Source organism: Pelobates fuscus, chromosome 3, assembly GCF_036172605.1.
Source record: "Pelobates fuscus isolate aPelFus1 chromosome 3, aPelFus1.pri, whole genome shotgun sequence".
Taxonomy (NCBI): Eukaryota; Metazoa; Chordata; class Amphibia; order Anura; family Pelobatidae; genus Pelobates; species Pelobates fuscus.
This window is the reverse complement of record NC_086319.1, coordinates 182,761,430-182,786,692: the sequence shown is the minus strand read 5'-3', so window position 1 is coordinate 182,786,692 and position 25,263 is coordinate 182,761,430. Positions and strand designations below refer to the sequence as shown.

Here is a 25,263-nt window from a genome sequence, read left to right as displayed (position 1 = left end):
GAAGATTTGTGTCCTGTCCTATAACTAGAACTTGGACCAGATGGATTACGGACTCTAGATTGTTGTTTCTTTTTATTAAAATGATCTTGTCGATTAGACTGGGGATATTGAACTTTTTCGGACTGTTTCTTGATTTTATTTATAGTCCTTTTATTGTTCCTGTACTCTGCTACTCTGATTGGATCTGTGTCCGGCATTTACTACTCTGCCTTCCAGTTCCACTGAGAGTGGAGACATGCTTACTACCACTTTATGTCTGTAAGTGTAACCAATAAATTCTCTTTTGATATTTTTATACGTACTTTCACTATGCATGGTCCTTTTCTTCCCATTTCTCTGAAGACATTCTAATATCTGGATCTACTATCAAGTCCCATACTACATATACCCCAGGGGGGTGAGAGGCCTGATTTACACTTTTGTTTGTGAGTGCATTACTTACTCCACAATTTCCAATCATTATCTTACTGTGTTACGCTATGATATACACTTTTTATCATTTCAGATTTTATTACATGCTTATATAGAATATTCCAATTTTGGATATATTCCTCAGGTTGTATCTCATTATTTTTGTGAAGGTGGTTTCCACTTTATTGCTTTCTGTTTTCTACTTTTGGTGTTAGTGAGGTTCACCTGGAACCACTTTCAATTTAGCAGCTTTATTGCTTATGGTTAGTGGGTATACTACTGTCTTGTCACTTTACTTGCAGTATAAACTGCTTCAAGAGACTCCTCAATATACGCTTTCCTGTGGTCACCTCCAAAGGGATGGGTTGGGTGCTCAGCCCAACAGGAATCTGGTCCAGATTCCAAATCAATGTAAAGCTGCCTGTACTCACCCTGGTGTTCCTCCAATCTGCCGCCACTCCCACGCTGTCAGAGGCTCCGGTCAGCCTCTCGGAAGCTGAATGCTGTGCCTCCACCCCTTTTTATGAGGCGGCGCATGCGCGCCGGCATCATGACATCAGTGGAGCTCTAATCGATAGAGCTCAGCACACTCGCACATTTTGGGGCATGGCTATGCTAACCACACCCCAAACATATAAAAATTCAGTTTGCCCAAAGCACAGTGCCCTGTTGTGGTTCCTAGTGTCTCTAGTGTCCCAATAGCGCGTTCTTCTGTCTTTTTGGTAATTTTGGCACTTGACCCGGCTTATTATCGACTATTCTGGTTTCTGGTTCCCTTGTGTATTTTTGGCTTCCCTTGACCTTGGCTTGTTGGCCCACTCTAAGGACCGGCTTAGGAAATTTCTATCTGTCTTTGTTTCTACTGGCTTTCACTCTATGTGTTGGGTTAATCATTACAGCTTGTGTGTGTGTGTGCGCTGTTCCTTTAACTGTATTTTGTATTTGTTTTGGTCTTTACGACAGCACCACTGCTTGAAATGCATGTTCTGGGTGTGCCCCCAATTCCATTTTCTTTCTGTATAGATTTGGAATACAGCTACATTAGCATACAATACATATTGACTACACATAGTACACCATAAACAGACCCCTTTAAACACAGAATTCACCACATACAGACCATTCTACAAACACGTTAGCCTTGTCCAATGTTTTTTGGTACCCCACATTGTGTCAATAAATTTGTTTGCATTGTGCAAAATAAACACAGGGCATCTCAGCTATCTTTGGGTGGTGGAAATATAGGTTGAGTTCTCACAATTTTTCCCCAGGATTTGACCCCTGAAAGAAATGGCATCTCCTGTGTCACAGGGAGAATTTTTTTTGTCTGTCCCAGAAGAAAGATCTTCCATGTCTAATAGTAAATACCTTGAATACCACAGCTGAGGCAGCATTTCTGCCATGGTAAATAGTCTTGCATCTCCTGAAAAGGTTTAGCAGGAAGGCGTAGCAGCAGAACTACAGCCAGTGCTGATGGTAAACTACACTGGGGCCCGCACACTGAGGGGGCCCATTGAGTGGCCCATGCACTTAGAGCCACCCGATGGGCATGTCTCTAGTTCCATCATTGCATCCCACCACAGACCATAACTCTCTTAGACAATCACAACTCACACACAGCATAGCTTTGCATAAACACAATACACACATCAAAGCCACTAGCAGCCACCATACACACACACTGCAAGCAGTTCCCCTGCACACACAATACCAGTAACTGATATACATGCTCACAGACAACCACAGACACAGATTTTGTCTTTCAAACACAGTCGCAGATACACATAAACAAATATATACACTCACAGATGCACAAGGATACGCACTGTCAAGCACACAATCTCAGGCACATACAAAGATACGCACTGCCAGACACACACACACATGTAACAATACACACTACAGGATACACACTGTGATTTTCTTCCTGTTTTTTTTTTTTAATGTGTGTGTGTCTGCGTGCCATTGTGTGTCTCTGTGCATCACTGTGTATGTGTGTGCATGTATCAGAGTGTGCATGTCTGTATGTGTATCAGTCTGTCTATGTGCATCCATGTATTTATGTGTGTGTCCAAAGCGACATCATGGCTTCAACCTGAGGGTGATTTTGTTTGAGCAATATCATGGGGCAACATAAAGAATTTACGTGGGGTTATGTATATTAGGTTTAGAATTTACCTATCCAAATATATATTGAGTCACACCAACACTGCTCTGCACAATATCGCTATGTACTGAGTGACACTCACACTGTCATGTAAAACCCGTTATATACTGAGTGGCATACTTTGTGGGTGACACTCAGTACATAGCAGGATTCACTGTGCAGAGCAGTGTGTCACTTAATGAATGGAGGCATTCATTGTGGAAGACAGTGTGGGTGTCACTGTGTGGGTATAGAGCAGGATTCATTGTGCAGAGCATTGTGTGTCACACAGTATATTGCAGGATTCACTGCGCAGTGCAGTGTGGGTGTCACTGGTATACAGGGCCAGATTAAGAGCCCAGTGGGCATAGTGCTGACAATTATGATGGGGCCTAATTACAGAATCTTATCGACCAAAAACACTAAAACAGTCATACCTCCCAAGCGCCATGTGTCTGATGGAGATGGTGTTGGAGGGAAACTCAAAGGATGCAGCTATAAGAAAACACATACTATATGCTCTTTCTCTAATTTATGTTTTCATCTTTCAAGTAAATCCATACCCCCTAACAGCAGTGTCCAGTGAAGTAGGAAGTCAATGGGCGGGGTGGTGGGCCACTGATGCGAATCACATGACCAGAATTGCAAAAAGGGGCAAACATGCCCAAAAATGGGGACACGTCTGACCAAAGAATTGGAAGGCCAACCTGGCATCAGTGTCCCTATGTATCACAGTGTCAGTGTCCCCATGTCGCCCAGTCCCCTAGTCTCCCAGTGTCTCAGTGTCCTCATTTCTCCCAGGGGACACAGTGAGACCCGGGCACACTGAGACACTTGGGGACACTGAGACACTTGGGGACACTGGCAGACATGGGGGCACTGAGACACTTGGGGACACTGGGAGACATGGGGGCACTTGTGGATACAGATATGGGGACACTGAGACATTTAGGGACACTGGGAGAAATGGGGACACAGACACTAGGGACACAGAGACATGGGGACACAGACACTGGGATACATGGGGACACATACATTTGGGGACACTAAGACACTAGGGACACTGGCTGGGAGGCATGGGGACACTGAGACACTTGGAGACACTGGGAGACATGGGGCACTTGTGGACATAGACATGGGGACACTGGGAGACATGGGGACAATAGGGACACAGAGACATGGGGACACTGAGACACTAGGGACACTGGCTGGGAGACATAGGGACACTGGGAGACATAGGGACAATGAGACACTAGGGACACTGGCTGGGAGACATGTGAACACTGGGAGACATGAGGACACAGACATTTGGGGACACTGGGAGCCATGGGGACACTAGGAGTCATGGGGACATTGGGAGCCATGGGGACACAGACACTGGGAGACATGGAGACACTGTGTCCCTACTGTCTCAGTGTCTCAATGTGTCTCCCAATGTCCCTATGTCTCACAGCATCCCAATGTGTCTCAGTGTCCCCATGTCTCACAGTGTCCCCTAGTGTCTCGGTGTCCCCAGTGCCCCTAGTGTTTCAGTGCCCCAGGTCTCCCACTGTTCCCTAGTGTCTCAGTGTCCACATGTCTTCCTGCTGCCTTTCCCCTCATCCCTCACTTCCCTGAGCTGAAGGCTGTCTCTGCAGGCTGGAAGCTGCTGTCTGCACTCTGCAGTGTGTAGAAAGAGGCAGGGAGGGATATGCTGTAACTTCCTATCTCTGCCTCTCTCCACACACAGTGACCCCTACTGGCTGGTGCTGGTATTGCAGAGTAATCTCTGTTTATACTGAGAAAAATATCTGCATTTGTATTGCCGGTATTACTGCAATACTGGCATGCCAGGCAACCTCAAATACCGGCTGTGCTGGTAAAATACCAGTCAGGTGGCAAACCTAAGATTAGTGTGTAAAATGTGTTAAAAAAAAAAAAGGTGTAAAAAAAAAATATATATATATATATTATGTAAATGGGCCTATTCCATGGAGCTGCAGCTCCATCAGCCCCTATGTTAATCCGGCCCTGCTGGTATATAGCAAGATTCACTGTGCAGAGCATTGTTTGTCACACAGTATATCGCAGGACTCACTGTGCAGTGCAGTGTGGGTGTCACTTGTATATAGCAGGATTCACTGTGCAAAGCAGTGAGCTCCCCTAACTGAGAGGCGTACAAGACAAAGCAATCCGAGAAAGTTTATAGTAAGTGTATTCTTCTTCTTTTTACATACTTTACAAACTTTTGTTTTATTTTTATTTTATATTTATTTTATATTTATTTTAGTTTGCATATTTGTGTAAAAGTGTTTTCTTTCTGGTTTAAAAAAAAAATCAAGTGATGTATGTCCCTTTAAATGAAATTGCAGACAAAAAAACAGTAAATTGCTTTTTAAATGTTGGTTTTCTCTTCTGGTGCTAAAGTTTCTTTTTATTATGTAACAAGAGGTAATTTAGCTTCTGTAGAAAATAAACACGCTATTAATGTCACCAAAGGCTGTATTTTGCTGAAACCTGCTGTGTGTTTAAAGGAAAGCTAGTAAAGCTAATCAAATAAAATAAAAAGCTGTTCAATGGTAACTGTTTGGTTGATATTGTATCATTGTTCAATATAATTCAATTTGAAGAAACTCAGAACAGTCAGATATGGTTAGTGTTTGTTAGTTCTCAAATTTTACATCTCGTATAACTGTTACATAATATCTAGCCCTCGATTTAGGTCTAGAAGCTATTAGCCGTTGAAATTACTAGCGGTGGATGTACTATATAAGCGGATGCCATTTGGGCACAGAAACTACACCTTGAAGTTTGTACTCTGATTGCCATCACTTTTAAGAAACAAATAAGTAAGCCTATGCTACATCAATTCCCCATAAAATCTACTGCTGTCTCCTTTACCATTGAAGGTTTTTCTGATGCCACAATGCCAGCCATAGAGAGTATTCTGCTGTTTTTCCCATCTTGTAGAAACTAATGCTGCAACTTTCAAAGGAAGCAACACAAGTTTTTCCCATTCCCTGTAAAAACATCAAACTCTTGACTTGGTTATTTTACTTTTATAGAGCTGTTTGCTGTATCACATCTTACTAATGACCTTGATATATAAGCTGCCTCTCTCAACCTAGCAGATACCTGGACATACACTGAAAAGCCACAATATTAAGACCACCTCGTGTAGCTCTTCCTCATGCTGCCAAAACAGCTATGATGCATCAAGCAATGGACTTTATAAGACCTCTGAACTTTTACTGTGGTATCTTGCATCAAAACAATAGCAGCAGATCCTTTTCGCGGTTGCGAGGTGGGGCCTCCACGGATTTGATTTGTTGTTCCAACACATACCACAGATGCTCAATCATATTGTAATCTGGGAAATTTGAACACCAAGGTAACACCTTGAACTTTTTATCATGTTTCTCGTACCATTCCTGAACAACAGTTGCAGTGTGGCAGGGTTCATTATCCTGCTGAAATATGCCAGTGCCATCAGGGAACACCATTGCTATCAAAAGGTGTACATGGTCTGGAACAATCTCTTGGTAGGTGGCATGTGTCAAAGTAACATCCACAAGAATGCCAGTACTCAGCAGAACATTTCCCAGAGCCTAACACGTCCTCTGTCGCCCTGCCTTGTTCCCAAAGGGCATCCTTGTGCTATCTCTTCCACAGGTAAATGACACACAAGCACCCGGTCATCCAAATGATCTAAAAGAAAACGGGATTTATCAGGCCAGGCAGCCTTCTTCCATTGCTTCATGGTCCTGTTCTGGTGCTCATGCCCAAACTGATGGAAGTTTCAGTGGTGGACAGGGATCTTCATGGGCACGCAGCCCCATACCCAGAAAACCGTGATGCACTGTGTGTTCTGACACCTTTCTTTCATGGCCAACATTAAGTTTTTCAGCAATTTGAGCTACAGTAGCTCTTCTGCATGATTGAATAAAACTGACTAGCCTTTGCTCCCTACGGACACCAATGAGTCTTGGGTATCCATGACTCTGACTTGGTTCACCGGCTGTCCTTCCTTACACCACTTTTGGTAGTTCCAAACACTGCATGTTTTTTCCAGTATGTTGATATGTTGGTAGTTGCACTTCAAATAGGTGAGTTGTAAAACAGAAAAAAGATCCAATGGTGGAATATATTCAGGAACTTGGATAAAGTAATAGTGGAAAACCATTAATATATATTAGAGCTTCTGGTCAACTCTGGAATTCAAATTTGAGCAGAACAATCATCACCTATGGATATGTGGATGCTTTTCCTATCAGATATGAATCTTCAACAATGTATTATTATGGGATATGAAACAAAAGACAGGAGTAATATATAGTATAGTATGACGTAAATAGGTGGATATAAAAGCAATACATAGTAATGTATTCACAAGATAAGTGTGAGTACATTACTATGTGGCTCAAGCAGAACAGCATTAAATAGTAAAATCCCCACTTCTGGATTATGTGCAACCTGATGATGCAAGATAAAACATAAATATAGTACTCTCTGCAGATATGAAATGGTGCAGTATAACATGGAATTCTACTTGCATACTTTTGAGTAATAAGATATTGCTCAATCCTTCCTGGCATAGGTGGATATAATCCCTACCAAGGATATTGATGATGGGGTATAGTCACAAACAGATGGAGATCCAGGAGCAGGATAAAAAAACAGCTGTATTTTGGACTTTATAAAAACATTAAAATGGTCAAATATAATAAAAAATATTTTAAAAAACACTAATGCGTTTCAATTTATTAAAGGTTTTTCCAAAGTATATATAGGTTCCTGGCTTCCACCTTCTTATTTCCTTATATATTTATCCTGTTCCTGCATCTACATTTGCTTGTGACTACACTCCATCTTCATTATCATTGGTGGGGATTATATCCACCTATGCCAGAAGGATTGAGCAATATCATATTGCTCAGTAGTATGTAAGTAGGATTCTTCTTCTATGTTATATTACACAATTTTGTATCTACACAGAGCATTGCATTTGTTTTATCTTGCATAATACTGTTGAGAACATCTGATTACACATAATCCAGCAGTGGGGATTGTACCACTTATTCATTGCTATATATTGCTATTTATATCCACCTTCTATCTACATACTACATTATATATTTTTTCATATCCCATAATAATACTCCACTGAAGATCCATACCTGATAAGAAAGATGTCCACATATCCATAAGCAGGGATTGTTCTGCCCAAACTTGAGTTCCAGAGCTGGTCTGCAGCCCTAATAAATCTTTCCACATTCATTACAGGTTTCTAAATACACTCCGCCATTTGATCTTTTCTCTATTTCTGTTTTACATATCCATTTGAAGCGCAACTAACATACTGTGAAAAATTACCATTTTTCAAGCCAAAAAGAGGGAACTTTGGAAGGTTGTTGCTGCTATTGTATAACAGGACTATTTTTGAGCACTTAATTCTCTTGAACACCAGGAACACCAAACAAGACTTGCCATTTTGCAGATGCTTTAACCCAGTTGTCTAGCCAGCACTATTTGGCCCTTGTCAAAGTCTCTCAGAACGTTTCGCTTGCCCATTTCTCCTGCTTCCAACACATGAAATTAAAGAAATGACTGTTCACTCACTGCCTAATATATCCCCACCATCCCTGGACAGGTAACATTGCAACAACATAATCACTGAAATTCCCTTCTCCTGTCAGTGGTTTTAAGATTGTGGCTGATCAGTGTAGATAAATAAAGAGAGAGAGAGAGAGAGAGAGAGAGAGAGAGAGAGAGAGAGAGAGACTATATGTATAATTATGGGGGTTAGGTGACCCCATGTTCACTAGCACTAAGATAGATAGTCCCATGTTCCAAATAGCTATATGGGCAGATGGTACTTAATCACTCAAGCCCTAATGGTATGATTATTCATTATGAGTATCCATATTGACACTTAACTGGAAGTGCACTGTGATGTGGATGGCTTTGCAACTACTGCTGTTCAAGATGCATATCCCTGGAGACATGTACATACATAACTACTTATTAAGATAGGCTAAGTGATAGCCCAGTGTGTTCTATGAACCCATGTTCATGTTGTCAGGTTTAGAAAAGAGTAGCTCCCACTTTAGAGTAATAGTGGCATGATGAAGCAAGCGGTAAGATCCGTACATGTCAAATCATAGGATGTGTGAAACCCCTTAATTTTCTGTTGGGGTAAAACAAAGGGCAACTGATATTTATACCTGTGCTGTTATTCTTGCTATCCCTTTCGTCAGTTTATGTATTATGCGTTTGTGTCAAATCCTTCTTATTACCTTTTGGAAGACCCTCTTGTAAACAAATACATTGACTGTATGACAACATAATTAGAATTTTACGTATTGCTGGGTTGTACTCCGCTTGACAGAATGTAGAAAGATGTGAGGGATTTGTTTATCTTAGAAGGCAGCCATCTTGACAAAGCAGTAGATGAAAACTGAATAACACAAATAGACTCACAAATGCCGTATTTTGGGGAAATTATACATTTGGAGAAAGGAAATGGGAAAATATTAAAGGGACTTTATAGTCACCAGACAATTACAGCTTAATGCAGTTGTTCTGGTGTCTATAGGCTGTCCCTGCGGAATTTTCAATGTAAATGCTGCTTTTTCAAAGAAAAGCGAGTGTTTACATTGCTGCTTAGTAACACCTTTAGTAGCAGTCACTCAGACAGCCACTAAGGTGCTTCCTGGATCAGCGCTGCAGAGTGTGCAGAACTGGTGTTCAGCATCTCCATGCTCTGTATGGAGGCATTGAATGTTCCCCACAGAGATGCATTGATTCAATGCATCTCTATGAGGAGATGCTGATTGGCAACGCTACGTTTTGCCGTGTATATGCAACAGACTCCCAATGCTTTTTTATAGGAAAGCAATGGATTGGCTGAGATCATCAAGGCTGAGTATATCAGCCATGGTAGCAGGACAATGATGGGGCCAGCCACGTAGAGACTGGCACTGTGTGGGAGAAAAAGTGAGTAAAAATACCTTTTCAGTGCAATCAGAGTGGGATCAGGGAGCTAAATACTGGGTTCAACACTATAGTGTCAGGAATACATTTTTTAACTCCTGACACTATAGTGCACCTTTAAGTTATCTTGGAGGTACAAAGTATGAGAATGTATTTTGGGGGGGCTTCTAACTCATAAGCTTTCTTCAGGACCTACCATCACATTTTACTGCTCTGGCTATATATGTTAATGTGAATTTATTTGTGGGTGCACACATTAATTTGAAAGTTCATTAAGGTAAAGATACACGTGAGTTTTGACTGGAATTAGTTTTTTGTTTACTTGCTATTTAAGCTCTTAAAAAAAGAAAATCAATTATGTACAACATGCAAACAATAATGGCAAAGCTTTTATAAGGAAACAAGCGCTTGAGAAAAAGCTGATCTGTAAGTAAATTATTGACTGTTTATTTTTAGCTCCTGACAATATGGTGCATGCCTACAATGAAGAAAAAGACGACAGGGGCACTGTTTTTCTAAAGTATCTACTGTTTTTATACAATTTCCTTTTTTGGGTAAGTAACAAAATTTTGTTTTCTCTAACAGATAGAAATTCTATGTCTAGTCTAAAATATTATTTATATAAAATACAAAAATGTTTCGTTTTTTTTGTAGATATATTTTCATTGAAAAGAGAAAATTTTTAGGACCCAGAAAAACAAGATTCAATGCGTGACAAGACGTGCAGGTCTCCAGTAGTACTGAGTAGTAACTAGCAAAGATATATAATAACTGTTGCTGCCCTTGTCCTTATGTCTAAGCCTGGGGACATGCTAGACCAGGGGTTCTCAACCCAGTCCTCAAGGACCCCCTACCAGTCCAGGATTTAATGATTACCCTGTTGTGTCTAAAGTGTTTATTCCCCTCTCCCCCCACTAAAAACACATTAGACACAGTAGGGTAATCCCTAAATCCTGGACTGGTAGGGAGTCCTTGAGGACTGGGTTGAGAACCCCTAAATTCTAGACCTATGCTTTCTATTGTATTCTGGCCCACTCCCTTCGTTTTTGACACACATTATTTTGTCTCTCCTTTTCCTTCACTTTATGATCTATAAACCCTTAGGTAACAGTGACCGTCTAAGTCTCAAAACAATTACCATTTGGGGATCTCAGGGCAAGACACATTCCTCCTCATCCTTACAGTATCCATCATTCCAGAGCATGCGATACTTTCATTCACATGCATACGCACATTTGCACAATCACAAACAGCAAAATCATAGATGGATGCAAATGGTCTCCTGCCCCATCAAGGCAAACATCTAAGGTGAGTTCTACACTCATTACATTAACTAGAACTTTGCCTTGATGAGGCAGGTGAGCTAGCACTTTTGGACATTGGAAATTGGAGTGGTACTAAAAACGTCCTGCTATTTAAAGAGAGACTAAAGTGCTAGGTATACAAAGTTGTATTCATAGTACTATAGTGCCCCCTCTCTGGCTCCCCCCATGCAGTGTTGAAAGAGTTAAAAACCCTTTTGTCAGTTAACTGATTCCAGCACCACTATCCCTCAGTGCTGGACCATGCTGTGCATCTGCTCCTCCTCAGCCGGCGGGGACCTAATGCACATGTGCAGCAAGCACCGCAATCGCATTAGGTCTACCCCCTAGAAAAGTATTGAATCAATGCTTACCTATAAACTTTTAGCTGACGCTGGATGTCCAAAAGTCTGCCAAGGACCCATAAGCGCCCCAGTGGCTGTCTGGTAGACCGGGCTGTGTGCTTGATTAATCAAATTATCAAATATTGATGGAATTATTCTGTAATTGAGCCTTGAGGTCATTTTAACACTTGGAGAAATAATTTGTATTTCTTTATCTAACTAAATGACTAAAAACCTCAATTTGCAATTCTTCCAAAATCAACTGCACATGTTCAAAGGACCACTATAGGCACCCAGACCACTTCAGCTCATTGAAGTGGTCTGGGTGCCAGGTCCATCTAGGGTTAACCCTGCAGCTGTAAAAATAGCATGTTAAGACACTCACCGCCTGGAGAGTGAAGCTGCCGTTTAGTCGATAATCCCCTTTCTCCAGAAATGCAATTCCAGTATAACCGATCATAAAACTCCCGAACGGAGCATACGAATGCGGTAACTCCCGATCAGCAATCCATCCGAAATCCTTCCACAGCTAGAAATAAACGAAAACGCTGTCCCAATAGTCAATCCCTCCACAAATGAGACAAAGCTCCGTCTTGAAGGTCAAGCAGTGATGTGTTTAATAGGGGCTACCTGCCCAGTATTTATGCAGGTCTCCACCAGGTAGACACTCCCCTAGGGGACCTGGTGGAAGACTGAAAAATATATTAAACAGTAGCCAACCACAGTGGCTATAACACAAGCCCTTCCCATTTTACCCATAATACATCTGTTCCTATCCTGGAGATAATTAGGGAGAAACCTAATTAACTCCGAGGATAGGAACCATCGCCATTTTAAAACCAAACACAAAAAATGCAATAAAATACATAAAATCAGAAGTACCGAATATATAGTGTTCGTGCAACGTATCCCCAGATAGCCTGAATCTGAGGGCATATTCCTACCGAATAGCGCTCAGGTCCGATGTACACAGTCCAATCGCCATGGAGTCAAAGTCTCTCATAAGTCCTTCGGTATACGAATGACTCCATGGGACGGCTATCTGGGTAAGTTCATACGAATGAAAGAAACTCCCGAACGGACCAGTGTTCGTATGCCTCCAAGGGAATAGAAGGGGAGACGGCCGTCTCCAGCGGTGTTCGGTAGATAAAGAGTCCGTTTTTAGATCCATGGGTTTTGCACCGAACACCGCTGATTCGCCTCGTGTCCAAAATGGCCGCCGCCTCGTGTTCGGCATACGAACGACGACCACCCGTACGAATGGAATGGAGAGGTGTTTGTGGTTAACCACAACGTTCTAATTTGTGGTCAAGGTGTTAATGGGCCGCACACTCCTCTCCTGGGTGGCCGATGTTTGGTAGTTTCAATCGGTACTTTAGAAAACGTACGAACAACAGCATACGGACAGGAAATCCACGAATCCAATGCAAACAGACGAACCAGCAATACAGGTCTATGCAGCAGGGTTCGTCACATAGCAGTTTCAGAGAAACTGCTATGTTTACCTATGGGTTAATCCAGCCTCTAGTCGCTGTCTCATTGACAGCCGCTAGAGGTGCTTCTGCGCTTCTCACTGTGAAAATCAAAGTGAGAAGAGGCTGATGTTCATAGGAAAGCATTGAGAAATGCTTTCCTATTGACTGATTGAATGCAGGCGTGGCTCTTGACGTGCATGCGCATTCAGCGCTGACATCAAAAGAGGGAGGAGAGTTCCCCAGCACCAAAAAGAAAGAATTTTTATTTTAATAAAGTTCCCCAGCACCAAAAATAAAGAATTTAAAAAATATATATATTTTTTTTTAAAATGTAAGAATCAAAGGAGTACCAGAACAAATAAATCCTACAAATCTGGAGCCATACATAGAGGAATTTTTTAAACATCTGAAAGTGGAATCGGACCCCAGAATTCCTTTGATGGAAAGATGCCACAGAGTGAATAAACCTAAGGGTGTCCCAGAACACCTCCCAAGAGATGTACTAATATGCTGCGTCTCTTTTAAAATTAAGACGCAAATGTTGAGAGCCATAAGAGGTAATGAATGTACGAAACACTGAAAATATTTCAGGATTTGTCATGGAAAACCTTTTTTGATAGCACACTAATTCTAAGACAGAATAATATTACAGGTAATTACCGATGGGGGTTCCCCACGAAAATTTTTATATCACACAAAGGGAAGATTACTCCGATTAACTGCGCAGAAGATCTAAAAAGCTAGTTAACTAAAAACAAAATCGGAAGCAGCTCCAACCATTAGCCAACAAATAGTGTGGCCCCAAATATTTGAAAGAAAAGGGAAAGAAATGGGCACTAGCTGCACTCAACTTCTGAAAGAGGGAAGATGAAAAGAACTACATTTGGAATTAAGAGGGAAATAATACATTAACATTTTTATTTCTTTATTATTATTATTTTTTATTGTATTTTTTGCTTTTTTGCGATTAATAGCACAAGGGGATAAAGGGGATAACAGGGATATATATATATATATATATATATATATATATATATATATATATATATATATATATATATATACAAGTAAAAAAATAAAATAAAAGAGAAATGTAGATTAGAAATTGTTTAAATAGACACATAGTAAGATAAGTTATGCACAAAGTAAAGAAACATTACCGATAAAGAGGTTCACACTAATCACAATTAAAATACATAATGTACACTAAAATTCAAATCAAAATAAAACAAAGTTATAAATACATTAAAAGGTATACTCCTACACATGGAGGAAATAAAAGAAAAGGGCAAGGAAAAGAGTGTTAGGATTAAGAACAACACAAGTTTTGCACAGTGAAGAGGAAGAATAATAGTGAGTTAATACACCTATATAACGACTGACTCAACACAAAGTTGAAATGGTGTGGGGTTTAGATCTATAGGGTCTCCTTTTGTCCCTACTTCTTCCCATATTTGGAATTCTATTTGACTATTTGGTTAGGGTTTTTTTTTTAACTAGTAGTGCCTTAAGGTAGGCTCGTCCTGGATTGTATAACCTCAGTAAGCTTTTTCCACATGTCACGTGGGACCTATATCTGAGTAATGTTTTGTATTACTTGAGATACTGTATGGCGGGGGGGGGGGGGGGGGTTTGCCAAACATCACGTTTCTCTTAGATTGATATCATCATTTGGGATTCACCCATCTTACTTTTATGTATCACAAATAAAGATGTTTTTTTTAATTTTTCTATAAAACTTTAGTAATTTTTGGAGAGAGAGAGTCTCGAGAACAGATAAGAAAACACAATTTAAGTTGACCTCAATAAATGCCCGGGGGATCAACACACCATGTAAAAGGTCTATAATTGTCGACCTTCTGATAAAAATTTGGAAACAAATCTGTGCCCTGCAAGAAACCCACTGGATCCAATGAAAATATAATTAAAACATCAAGATACCCCACTATTGTAAGTGCGGCTCTAGAAAAAAAAAAAAAAGGTGTAGCATTTATATTTGCAAAAAATGTTTCCCTTATCATTAAACATCAATAATTAGATCCAGAAGGCCAATACATTATTCTAATATGTTAAATAAATAATAAGCTATTCACATTAGTTAACATTTATGCACCAAAAAAATCTGCAATAAAATTATCACAAAAGTATGTAAGATAATAGAGCAGATCAAGCAAGGGTTGGTTCTAATCATGGGGGACTTTAATTGCGTAGTGGACCCTCTGATAGACAGAAAGAGCCAGAATGACAGAAAAAGCAGGAAAACAATTGAAAACAGACTGCAAAACTTACTAAATAATCAGGATCTAAGAGATATATGGAGAATATTTCACCCCTCCGACCTAGATTACACATGTTATTCTAGAATATTCAATTCATACTCCAGAATCGACCTTATCCTGGGAAATGTGACCATGCTATATCTTATTAAAAGAATAGAGATAAGGGGGCCGGACTGAACAGCAGCCATCTTCCTCAGCTCCGGTCTCCGCTCTTTAAAGACGGTGATTTAGGGCCAAAAGAGCCCAGCTAACCACTAGCTACTGCTACACATACCTGTGGGAACCTATTAGCGGCCAGGAGATCCTGGTTTGGGACCTGAAACACAGGCCTACCTCCACGCCTCACTTTGATGACAACCTATACAGCAACGGTGGAGAATACCGGCCTACTCCTAAGTATGCCTTTGGTTGCTGCCTGTAGCCCTGTAGGTCATGCAACTGGCGGCAAATAGAGGCCCGGCCCTGCTCCCCCGCTCCCCAGACGGTGGGGGTTATACCGGCCAGTCCGCTGGAGCCGGCTGAAGCTTTGACCACAACCTGACTCACAGCCAAAGATGGCGATCTCCCCTCCTCCTGCCATATCTATAAGATGCAAAGACCTATCACTCTATGCTTGGAGGTGGCAGTATATGGGGACATACTCACGTGTCATGAAGGGCTGAAATATGTTGACCTTAAGCCCTGGGGGATTGCTGACCTGTGTATGGAGCCTCCCAGAACGTCTACCAACTGGAGGCATGTTGTCCTCAGCCTCCAGGTTTGAGGGAAGCCTGGAGGGACTTGTCCCCAACGCCGCAAGCCCTGTTGAGCTAGACAGTGTGGAGCAGCGGTGCACCGGTGACTGTGAGTGAAGCATTGCTGAACCAAGTGTGTAGCCAGACCTGGGAGAGACATTTCAGGGGACGACGCCTCACTGAGTCCCTGAAGGTGCAGAGGAGGTGCAGGAGATGGATGGTCTGTGGACCTTAGGAGGGTGGTGCCCAGCGGACTGTTTCAATTTATGAGTGCCAAGTTCACCATACTCTGCTGGAGGGTTGGGACTGAAGGGGGATCTGGAAGGGGGCCCTGGAACCTCTGAGAGCCAAAGCTACCATACTGCAGACAGTCTGCCATTGTTTGCTTACTACTGATTACCATAGACTGCCATATCTGAATCGGATGGACGGGGGAGGGAGGCCTGTTCCTTATCTGTATTTCCTTTGTGATATTTTTTATTTTATTTAAAAAACATTTTTTTTTCTGTTTTTTATTTATTTTATTTTTTTATTATTTTAACTTAGGGTGTCTTGTTATGCCCGGCTGCGCGTGCATGGCACAAGGCCTAGTGATGTCCCGAACGGTTCGTGGGCGAATAGTTCCGGGCAAATAGTTCCCAGCGAACATCTCTTGTTCGCGTTCGCCATGGATGGCGAACATATGCGATGTTCGGTCCGCCCCCTATTCGTCATTATTGAGGAAACTTTGACCCTGTACCTCACAGTCAGCAGACACATTCCAGCCAATCAGCAGCAGACCATCCCTCCCAGACCCTCCCTGGACAGCATCCATTTTACATTCATTGTGAAGCTGCATTCTTAGTGAGAGTAGGGACAGTGTAGCTGCTGCTGATTGATAGCTAGGTAGTATTCAGTGTCCACTACAGTCCTGAAGGACTCATCTGATCTCTGCTCTAAGGACAGTACCCCAAAAAGCCCTTTTTAGGGCTAGAACATCAGTCTGCTTTTTATTTTTTCTTTCTGTGTAATGTAATTGCAGTTGCCTGCCTGCCAGCCTGTGTGTCAGGCTCACAGCGTATACTGTGCCCACTTGCCCAGTGCCACCACTCATATCTGGTATCACAATAGCTTGCATTTAAAAAAAACTAAACTTTTTTGACTGTCATATAATAGCAGTCAGTTTCATTCACTAGTGTGCGTTTCAGGGCCTGCCCAGTGCCACCACTCACTCATTGGTGTCACAATAGCTTGCATTTAAAAAAAAACAAAAAACTTTTTTGACTGTAATATAATAGCAGTTTCCTTCACAAGTGTGCGTTTCAGGGCCTGCCAGGGCACAGTGTCACACCAGTGCAACTCATATCTGGTGTAACAGTAGTGTACATTTAAAATAAAAATAAAATTTTGACTGTAAAAGATTGAATAGCAGTTAGTTTTCTGCCAGCGTGTGTGTCTGGCTCACAGCTTATACTGTGCCCACTTGCCCAGTGCCATCACTCATATCTGGTGTCACAATAGCTTGCATTTAACAAAAAAACTACTTTTTGGACTGTGCCAGGGCACAGTGTCACACCAGTGCAACTCATATCTGGTGTAACAGTAGTGTACATTTAAAAAAAAAAAAAATGAATAGGAGTTAGTTGTCTGCAAGCGTGTGTGTCAGGCCTACAGCGTCTACTCTGCCAACTTCTGCCAGTGCACAGTGCCACTCATATATGTTGTCACAGTAGCTTGCACGCATAGTACCACTAATCGAAAAAAAAATGACAGGCAGAGGCAGGCCACCCCGCAGGGGCCGTCGTGGTCGTGGTGCTGTGATTCCCTTTGGCCCTAGAATAATGCCCAGTGTCCAGAGGCCACGTACCCTTAACTGGAAAAGTTCTGAGGACATAGCTGACTGGCTAACACAGGGCACCCAATCTTCTACAGCTTCCGCTCGGAACCTTGACGCACCATCCTCCTCCAGCTTAGCTTCGGGCACTTCTCAAGTTACCACTTGCCCGCCTGCCGCCACCACCAACACTAGCACCACAGCCGCTTCACTTGGTATGTCAGAGAAGTTATTTACACCTCAGTTGGTAGAAATGAGTGATGCGCAAGCATTATTGCCAGAGGATGTAGATAACAGGGATATGTCTCAGTCAGGCAGCATTACACACATGGACGTACGGTGTGATGATGATGATGTTGTACCCGCTGCTGCTTCCTTTGCTGAGTTGTCAGATTCAAGTGAAGCGGTTGATAATGACGATGCGTCTGTGGATGTCACGTGGGTGCCCGCTAGAACAGAAGAAGGACAGGGGGAAAGTTCAGATGGGGAGACAGAGAGGAGGAGGAGGAGACGAGTTGGAAGCAGGGGGAGGTCGTCGCAAGGAGCTGGTGGCACAGTCAGACAGCATGCATCGGCACCAGGGGTCAGCCAGACAGCACGCCAATCAACGCATGCTGTTGCCACCACCAGAATGCCGTCATTGCAGAGCTCAGCAGTGTGGTATTTTTTTTGTGTGTCTGCCTCTGACAACAGCAATGCCATTTGCAACCTGTGCCAAAAGAAACTGAGTCGTGGGAAGTCCAACACCCACCTAGGTACAACTGCTTTGCGAAGGCACATGATCGCACATCACAAACGCCTATGGGATCAACACATGAGTACAAGCAGCACACAAACTCAAAGCCGCCATCCTCCTCCTGGTCCAGCATCTTCAGTCACGTCAACCACTGCTGCCCCCTCTCAACCATCCGCCACTCCGTCTCTCGCCTTAACAGTTCCTGCTCATCTGCCCACAGTCAGGTGTCTGTCAAAGACATGTTTGAGCGTAAGAAGCCAATGTCACAAAGTCACCCCCTTGCCCGGCATCTGACAGCTGGCTTGACTGAACTCTTAGCCTGCCAGCTTTTACCATACAAGCTGATGGAGTCTGAGGCGTTCAAAAAATGTGTAGCTTTTGGGACACTGCAGTGGAAGGTACCCGGGCAAAATTTCTTTGCACAAAAGGCAATCCCCAACCTGTACTCGATTGTGCAAAAGGAAGTAATGGCATGTCTGGCACACAGTGTTGGGGCAAGGGTCCATCTGACCACTGATACCTGGTCTGCAAAGCATGGTCAGGGCAGGTATATCACCTACACTGCGCATTGGATAAACCTGGTGACGGCTGTCAAGCATGGAATGCGTGGCTCTGCAGAGGAGTTGGTGACACCGCCACGACTTGCAGGCAGGACGGCTGCCACCTCCTCTACTCCTCCTACTCCATCCTCTTCCATAACCCCCTCGGCTGAGTCCTCTTCTGCTGCTGCGTCTTGCTCCACATCAACGGCACCCCCCAGCTCCCCAGGTACTATTCCACATCCTGGATACGGCAGTGTCACGCCGTCTTGGGGTTGACTTGCCTGAAAGCAGAGAGTCACACCGGACCAGCACTAGTGTCCGCCCTGAACGCACAGGTGGATCAGTGGCTGACTCCGCACCAACTGGAGATCGGCAAAGGGGTTTGTGACAACGGAAGAAATTTGTTGGCGGCATAGAATTTGGGCAAGTTGACACATGTGCCGTGTATGGCACATGTGTGTAATCTGATCGTACAATGCTTTGTGCTTAAGTACCCAGGCTTACAGGACGTCCTGAAGCAGGCCAGGAAGGTGTGTGGCCATTTCAGGCGTTCTTACACGGCCATGGCGCACTTTTCTGATATCCAGCGGCGAAACAACATGCCAGTGAGGCGCTTGATTTGTGACAGCCCAACACGTTGGAATTCAACACTCCTAATGTTTGACCGCCTGTTCCAACAAGAAAAATCCGTTAACGAGTATTTGTATGACCGTGGTGCTAGGACAGCCTCTGCGTAGCTGGGATTTTTTTTGCCACGTTACTGGACACTCATGCGCAATGCCTGTAGGCTCATCTATCCTTTTGAGGAGGTGACAAACCTAGTCATTCACACCGAAGGCACCATCAGCGACATCATACCATTTGTTTTCTTCCTGGAGCATGCCCTGCGAAGAGTGCTGGATCAGGCCGTAGATGAGCGTGAAGAGGAAGAGTTGTGGTCACCATCACCACCAGAAACAGCCTTATCAGCATCGCTTGCTGGACCTGCGGCAACGCTGGAAGAGGATTGTGAGGAAGAGGAGTCAGAGTAGGAATGTGGCTTTGAGGAGGAGGAGGAATACCAACCACAACAGGCATCCCAGGGTGCTCGTTGTCACCTATCTGGTACCTGTGGTGTTGTACGTGGCTGGGGGGAAGAACATACCTTCAGTGAGATCACTGAGGACAAGGAACGGGACATGAATAGCTCGGCATCCAACCTTGTGCAAATGGGGTCTTTCATGCTGTCGTGCCTGTTGAGGGACCCTCGTATAAAAAGGCTGAAGGAGAATGACCTGTACTGGGTGTCCACGCTACTAGACCCCTGGTATAAGCAGAAAGTGCCTGAAATGTTACCAAATTACGGCAAGTCGGAATGGATGCAGCAGTTACAAAATCAATTAAAAAGTATGCTTTCACAGCGTATAAGGGTGATGTCACAGCACAACGGGAATCTAACAGGGGAAGAGGTGAAAGTAATCACGACCACGTCGGCAAGGACAGGACGCTTTACAGACGTGTTGTTGATGGCAGACATGCAGAGCTTTTTTTTTTTTTTTTTATTCTTTATTTTATTTGTGCATAAAGATTACAGATATGTTTGCACTGCCACGACAGCTGTTGCAAGCAGATACATAGACATTTTATAACACAGGTATGGCATGAGAAAACTTTGCACTTTTTGTTATGAAAATCAGGATATGAACAAGTTGAGCATTAAACAATATGTGTAACCAAGCTGACCTAAGTTCCGCTTATAGGCGTTAAAACTAACATATAAAGGGTTAAGGGTAAGTCGAGTGTAGTGTACCATGCTTGCATGTTAAACTCACATTTATTGTACATTTTGCTTGTCTATAGGTCTTCTCTTGGAGTTAATCTAGGCATGAATATTTGCGTATTATTACGGTTGCTTAAGCATGTTATAGTAGTTAACAGTTAACAGTATCCTACTGCAAATAGTGTCAAGGTAAGTGTTAAGGTAGCCTATGTGCACTTGTCAGGATAGAGTATGCAGAGGCGTGATTAAGGGTACAGGCAAGACATATGCAATCTTATTTTTAGCAAAGCTATGCAAGTAGGTTCATGCTGAGAGGAAACAGGCCTATGTAACAGGCGTCTAAATCAGGTTCCTAAAACAGGCTTATATAAAGAGATTTCTGATAATATATGAAGCGCTATGTTCAACATCAGTGCCTTATCATAAAACATGCTAGACTATATAGGTATAAAACATTGCTTTGGTACGAAGGAGATCGTTCACTTTAGCCCGGACCGGCTGGCAGACTATACTGCGTGTGGATTTAAAGGCACAGGCTTATTCAAGGTATTATCTGTCGCATGTGGGTTAAAAACATAAGTAACGGTTAAATCAAAGGGCAAAACAAATATTAAACAGCTTAGATGGACTGGGCAAATAGAGTGAAAAGGTTCGTTTGTTACATCCAAGTCCCGAACTGTAAGTAGGCTAGTAGCTGGATCCAGGGCTGCTGCAATCTGTCAGCCGATGCCTTTAGTGTGCTTTGGTAAATGATCCGTTGTGGAGCTCGACCCGGCATATCTGCCTGCTCTCCGGCTTGTCAGCTCCAAATGATGACCCTCCATCTGGATTCCACAGTATGATCCATGTGTGCGTTTTTGTGGTGGGCTAGTAGATGGTGCGTTTTTCCGCTGGTGTCGGCTTGGTCTCAGTCGTGTGTTGTAAGTCACCTCAGGCCTTTGGGTCTGGTGCTTGACTCCTCTACTCCCGCTCGTGTATGCAGGTAAGTGGGGTGTTGTATGTCTCGTTTTGCGTAGTCGCCTTATGTGGGTGCGGGTTCTCCGTCGGCGATGATTTTTTTTCTTCCCATTCCGAGTGGGATTCCGTCTTGTCAGGTTAAAGACGTTGTTTGTAATTAACTCGTGGAGTCGGTGTGCCCTGAGGAGGTGTAGGCCTTTTGCTGGTCGCGGCCTTGCGTGCCTTCTCCTGGGATTGGGCCTGTTGCGCCGTCATCCACTCCTCTAGTCGTCGCCAGAGTTGTTGGAACGCTTTGTCTATGCGTTGTTGCGTGTGGTTTGGTGGGTCTAGTTGGACCGGTTCCGGCCCGGGCAGCCCTGGTTTCCATGAGGAGAACTCGTCCGCCATCTTAGGCCTTACCGGTCGGGTTGATGTGAGGTTTGCTTGGTCGCTTGGTGAGTCCATGGGGCTAGCCCAGGGGGACCGGGATATCCCCCACCGGTCCAAAGGGGGGGATTGCAGGGCTGCAGACTTGCTTGCGGTCGCTGCCGGTTCTTTCCTGGGGGATCGGCCGACTCCCCCAGGTATCTGGCCGCCATTCCCGCTAGGCCGCATGTTCGGATAGCGTGTTTCCAAGTTGCTTAGGCAGAAATAGGGACACCCTCGGGTGCACAATTGTTGCGGTAGCAATATACTGTCTGCTCCTCTCTGTTTTATAATCGATTTAAGTAGGATTCGTTTGGATTGAGTTCAGATGTGCAGGAGCTGCTAGCAAACACGTCCGGCCATCTTGGCTGTCATGCAGAGCTTTTTAAGTCCTACGCATCACCACAGCCCTTCGGGGTCCACCCTCAGAGAACGACTCGACCGACAGGTAGCAGACTACCTCGCCTTAACTGCAGATATCGACACTCTGAGGAGCGATGAACCCCTTGAGTACTGGGTGTGCAGGCTTGACCTGTGGCCTGAGCTATCCCAATTTGCGATAGAACTTCTGGCCTGCCCCGCTTCAAGTGTCCTGTCAGAAAGGACCTTCAGTGCAGCAGGAGGTATTGTCACTGAGAAGAGAAGTCGCCTAGGTCCAAAAAAATCTAGATTACCTCACCTTTATTAAGATGAATGAGGGATGGATCCCGAAGGGACTGACAGTGGGCGATACATTCGACTGAAAAAGGCCTGATGAGGGGGACGTAACAGAGTGTCGTGGCTGCCGGCCCGCCGCGTGATATTTAAATCCCTAGCTCACCCCAGTACCTTGCCCTGTCGTGGTTTCCTGTTTCTGGTTTCCTGAGAGTGCTTTATCTTTGTGAATCTGATTTCCTGGTATCCTGATCTTGGCTTTTCCCTGGTTATTCTGAATTCTGGTTTCCCTGACTTGGCTTGTGTAAACGGTATTGTGTATTTTCTGGCTTCCTTGACCTCGGCTTTCCCTTTGACCATTCTCTGTCTCTAGCGTATTAGTCCAGCCATTCTAAGGTCCGGTTTACGCTCTGTCCTTTTATTTTTCTTTTCTTGCCTATGTATATGTTTATGGACTGTCTGCGGTGCGTTAAACGGGGAGTTTGGTCTGTCACTGTGAAGCGGGCGTAACCCTTACACTACCTGATCGATACAACATCATACCTGATGTTTTAAAGCATGTTATTCCAAACAATTTTGGAATCTTAGGTGATTTATGCCCTTTATGGATTAAAACCAGACTCTGCATCAACTATGTAATTTTCCATGGGAGTTCCCATGGATTCCCCTCCGGCATGCCACAGTCCAGGTGTTAGTCCCCTTGAAACAACTTTTCTATCACTATTGAGGCCAGAAAGAGTCCCTGTGGGTTTTAAAATTTGCCTGCCCATTGAAGTCTATGGCGGTACGCCGGGTTCGCCCGTTCGCGAACATTTACAGAAGTTTGCATTTGCCATTCGCAAACCGAAAATTTTATGTTCGCGACATCACTAACAAGGCCCTTTGAAGTGCTGGGATACACTGGTGCTTAAGAGGGTACTTCACGTAGGCCCTTTTTCCTTTTCTATGTCTCCCCTTCTTCGAAGGCGGGAACAAAGTTTTTTCATAACCTGACGTAACTTATACTATGCTTTGTTCAGTTCTGTGCTCTTTCTGATAAGCCGAATCAGATTAACTATGCATTAAACCAGTGTGCAGGCAGTGATAGACCTAACGGTCTAAATAACACAGGAAACCTGTGCTACATGTGGCTACCATAACCATTATATAACGCTTAACAATTAAATCGACACTTATATAGACCTAGGCTAAGTTTTAGGATGCTGGCTTATGCTATGTTTCTCCTCTGTACTCTATGCAGAAATAGGCTTTCTGTTACTATGCCTAAATATGCTGTCTTAACATTCTATGCTATTATTGTCTAGCAAATGAACCTTTACTACACTTTGACCTACAGTGACAGATTGCGATGGAACTTACAATTTTACCAATACCAGAAACGTTTGACACATATGGCTACTAGATTAATATAACGCCTTGATACTAATGTGATATCTAGACATACTTAGACTAAACCTTATGATGTTGGCTTATGCTATTTTTTGTTATGTTTTTATGTAATATGCTATAACATTCAGTTCTATCGCTACATACTATCTTTAATGCACGTATTTGCCTTTACTGACGTATGCAACGATCAAGCTAATAAGTCTTGAATGATAAAAAAAAGAAAAGAATAGAGATACAAGATGTAGCATCGTCAGACCATAGTTCTATCATGTTGGAATACAAAGATAATTTGATACATTCCGTAAAGAGTGGCACATAAAATATTTTATATTATACAAAAAAACAATGTTGAAGAAATTAAGAATATAACAAATCTCTTCTTTTTAGAAAAGAAAAACAAAGGTACACCAGATATTACAGTCAGGTGCGCTTATAAAAGCATAGCTAGAGACCACTTGATAAAAATGGCAGTAACCACAAATAAAAAAGGATTACCGCCTCTCTCCAAACTATATATAACATTAAGCGAAGACAAGAGGCAGAATAAAACAACATCTTCTACAGAAATAGCAAGGAAATTTGAAGAAACAGAAAAGCAGATAAATATCCAGCTAATGAATAAAGAAACCACACAGTTAGAAGCACTAAAATCCAAGTGGTAGCTAAAGAGCAACAAGACAGAAACACTAATGGACAACAAATTGGAAAAAGAGAAACATAAAAGAGTAATAGTTAAAATAAAAGACAAAGAAACCTATTTAATGGCCCCAGAAAAAATAGGTAGAGTGTTTCAGAGATTTTATCAGAATCTATATAACCTATCAAAATAAATATTTGGCCATGAAAAAACTTACTCATGCCAAAAATCTTACCTGACAAATTAAAGCTAATAAACCAGCCTATAACAGAAGTAGAGGTCAGTAAATCTATAGATAAGCTTAAACTAAAGACCGCCTGTTGCTGCCTTCACCTCCTCTTTTCTATTCTGTACTCACTCCCTGTCTTTATTTGAAATGCAAATAAAATTACAAATGAAAAAAAATAAAAATAAAGACTGCCCCAAATAAATTTTATAAACTAATGAAAGACCGACTAAAAGGGGAACTCACCACCATTTTCAACTACATAATGAAAACAGAAAGCTGTCCTGGAGTGTTGTTGAGAGCGAACATTGTCCCCATGCCAAAAGTAGATAAAGACCCAGAACTGATTGGCAATTACAGACCTATATCACTAATCAATACAGATGTTAAAATATTATCTTCTATCCTTGCTGATAGATTAAAAATAGCTATAACACAATTAATCAATAATGACCAAGTAGGATTTATACCAGGAAGGTCTTC

The 25,263-nt window shown here is 42.8% G+C and overlaps 1 protein-coding gene across 1 annotated transcript in view; it reads left to right on the top strand.

Annotated features, from left to right (window-relative positions):
• LOC134602671 (tetraspanin-11-like) overlaps positions 1 to 25,263 on the top strand; it is a 235,443-nt gene that overhangs the window by 5,579 nt on the left and 204,601 nt on the right. The window contains exon 2 of the mRNA XM_063447794.1: positions 9,986 to 10,083. Within this exon, the coding sequence (XP_063303864.1) occupies positions 9,997 to 10,083 (87 nt within the window). The 5' untranslated portion in view covers positions 9,986 to 9,996. The remainder of the gene's footprint in view (positions 1 to 9,985; positions 10,084 to 25,263) is intronic.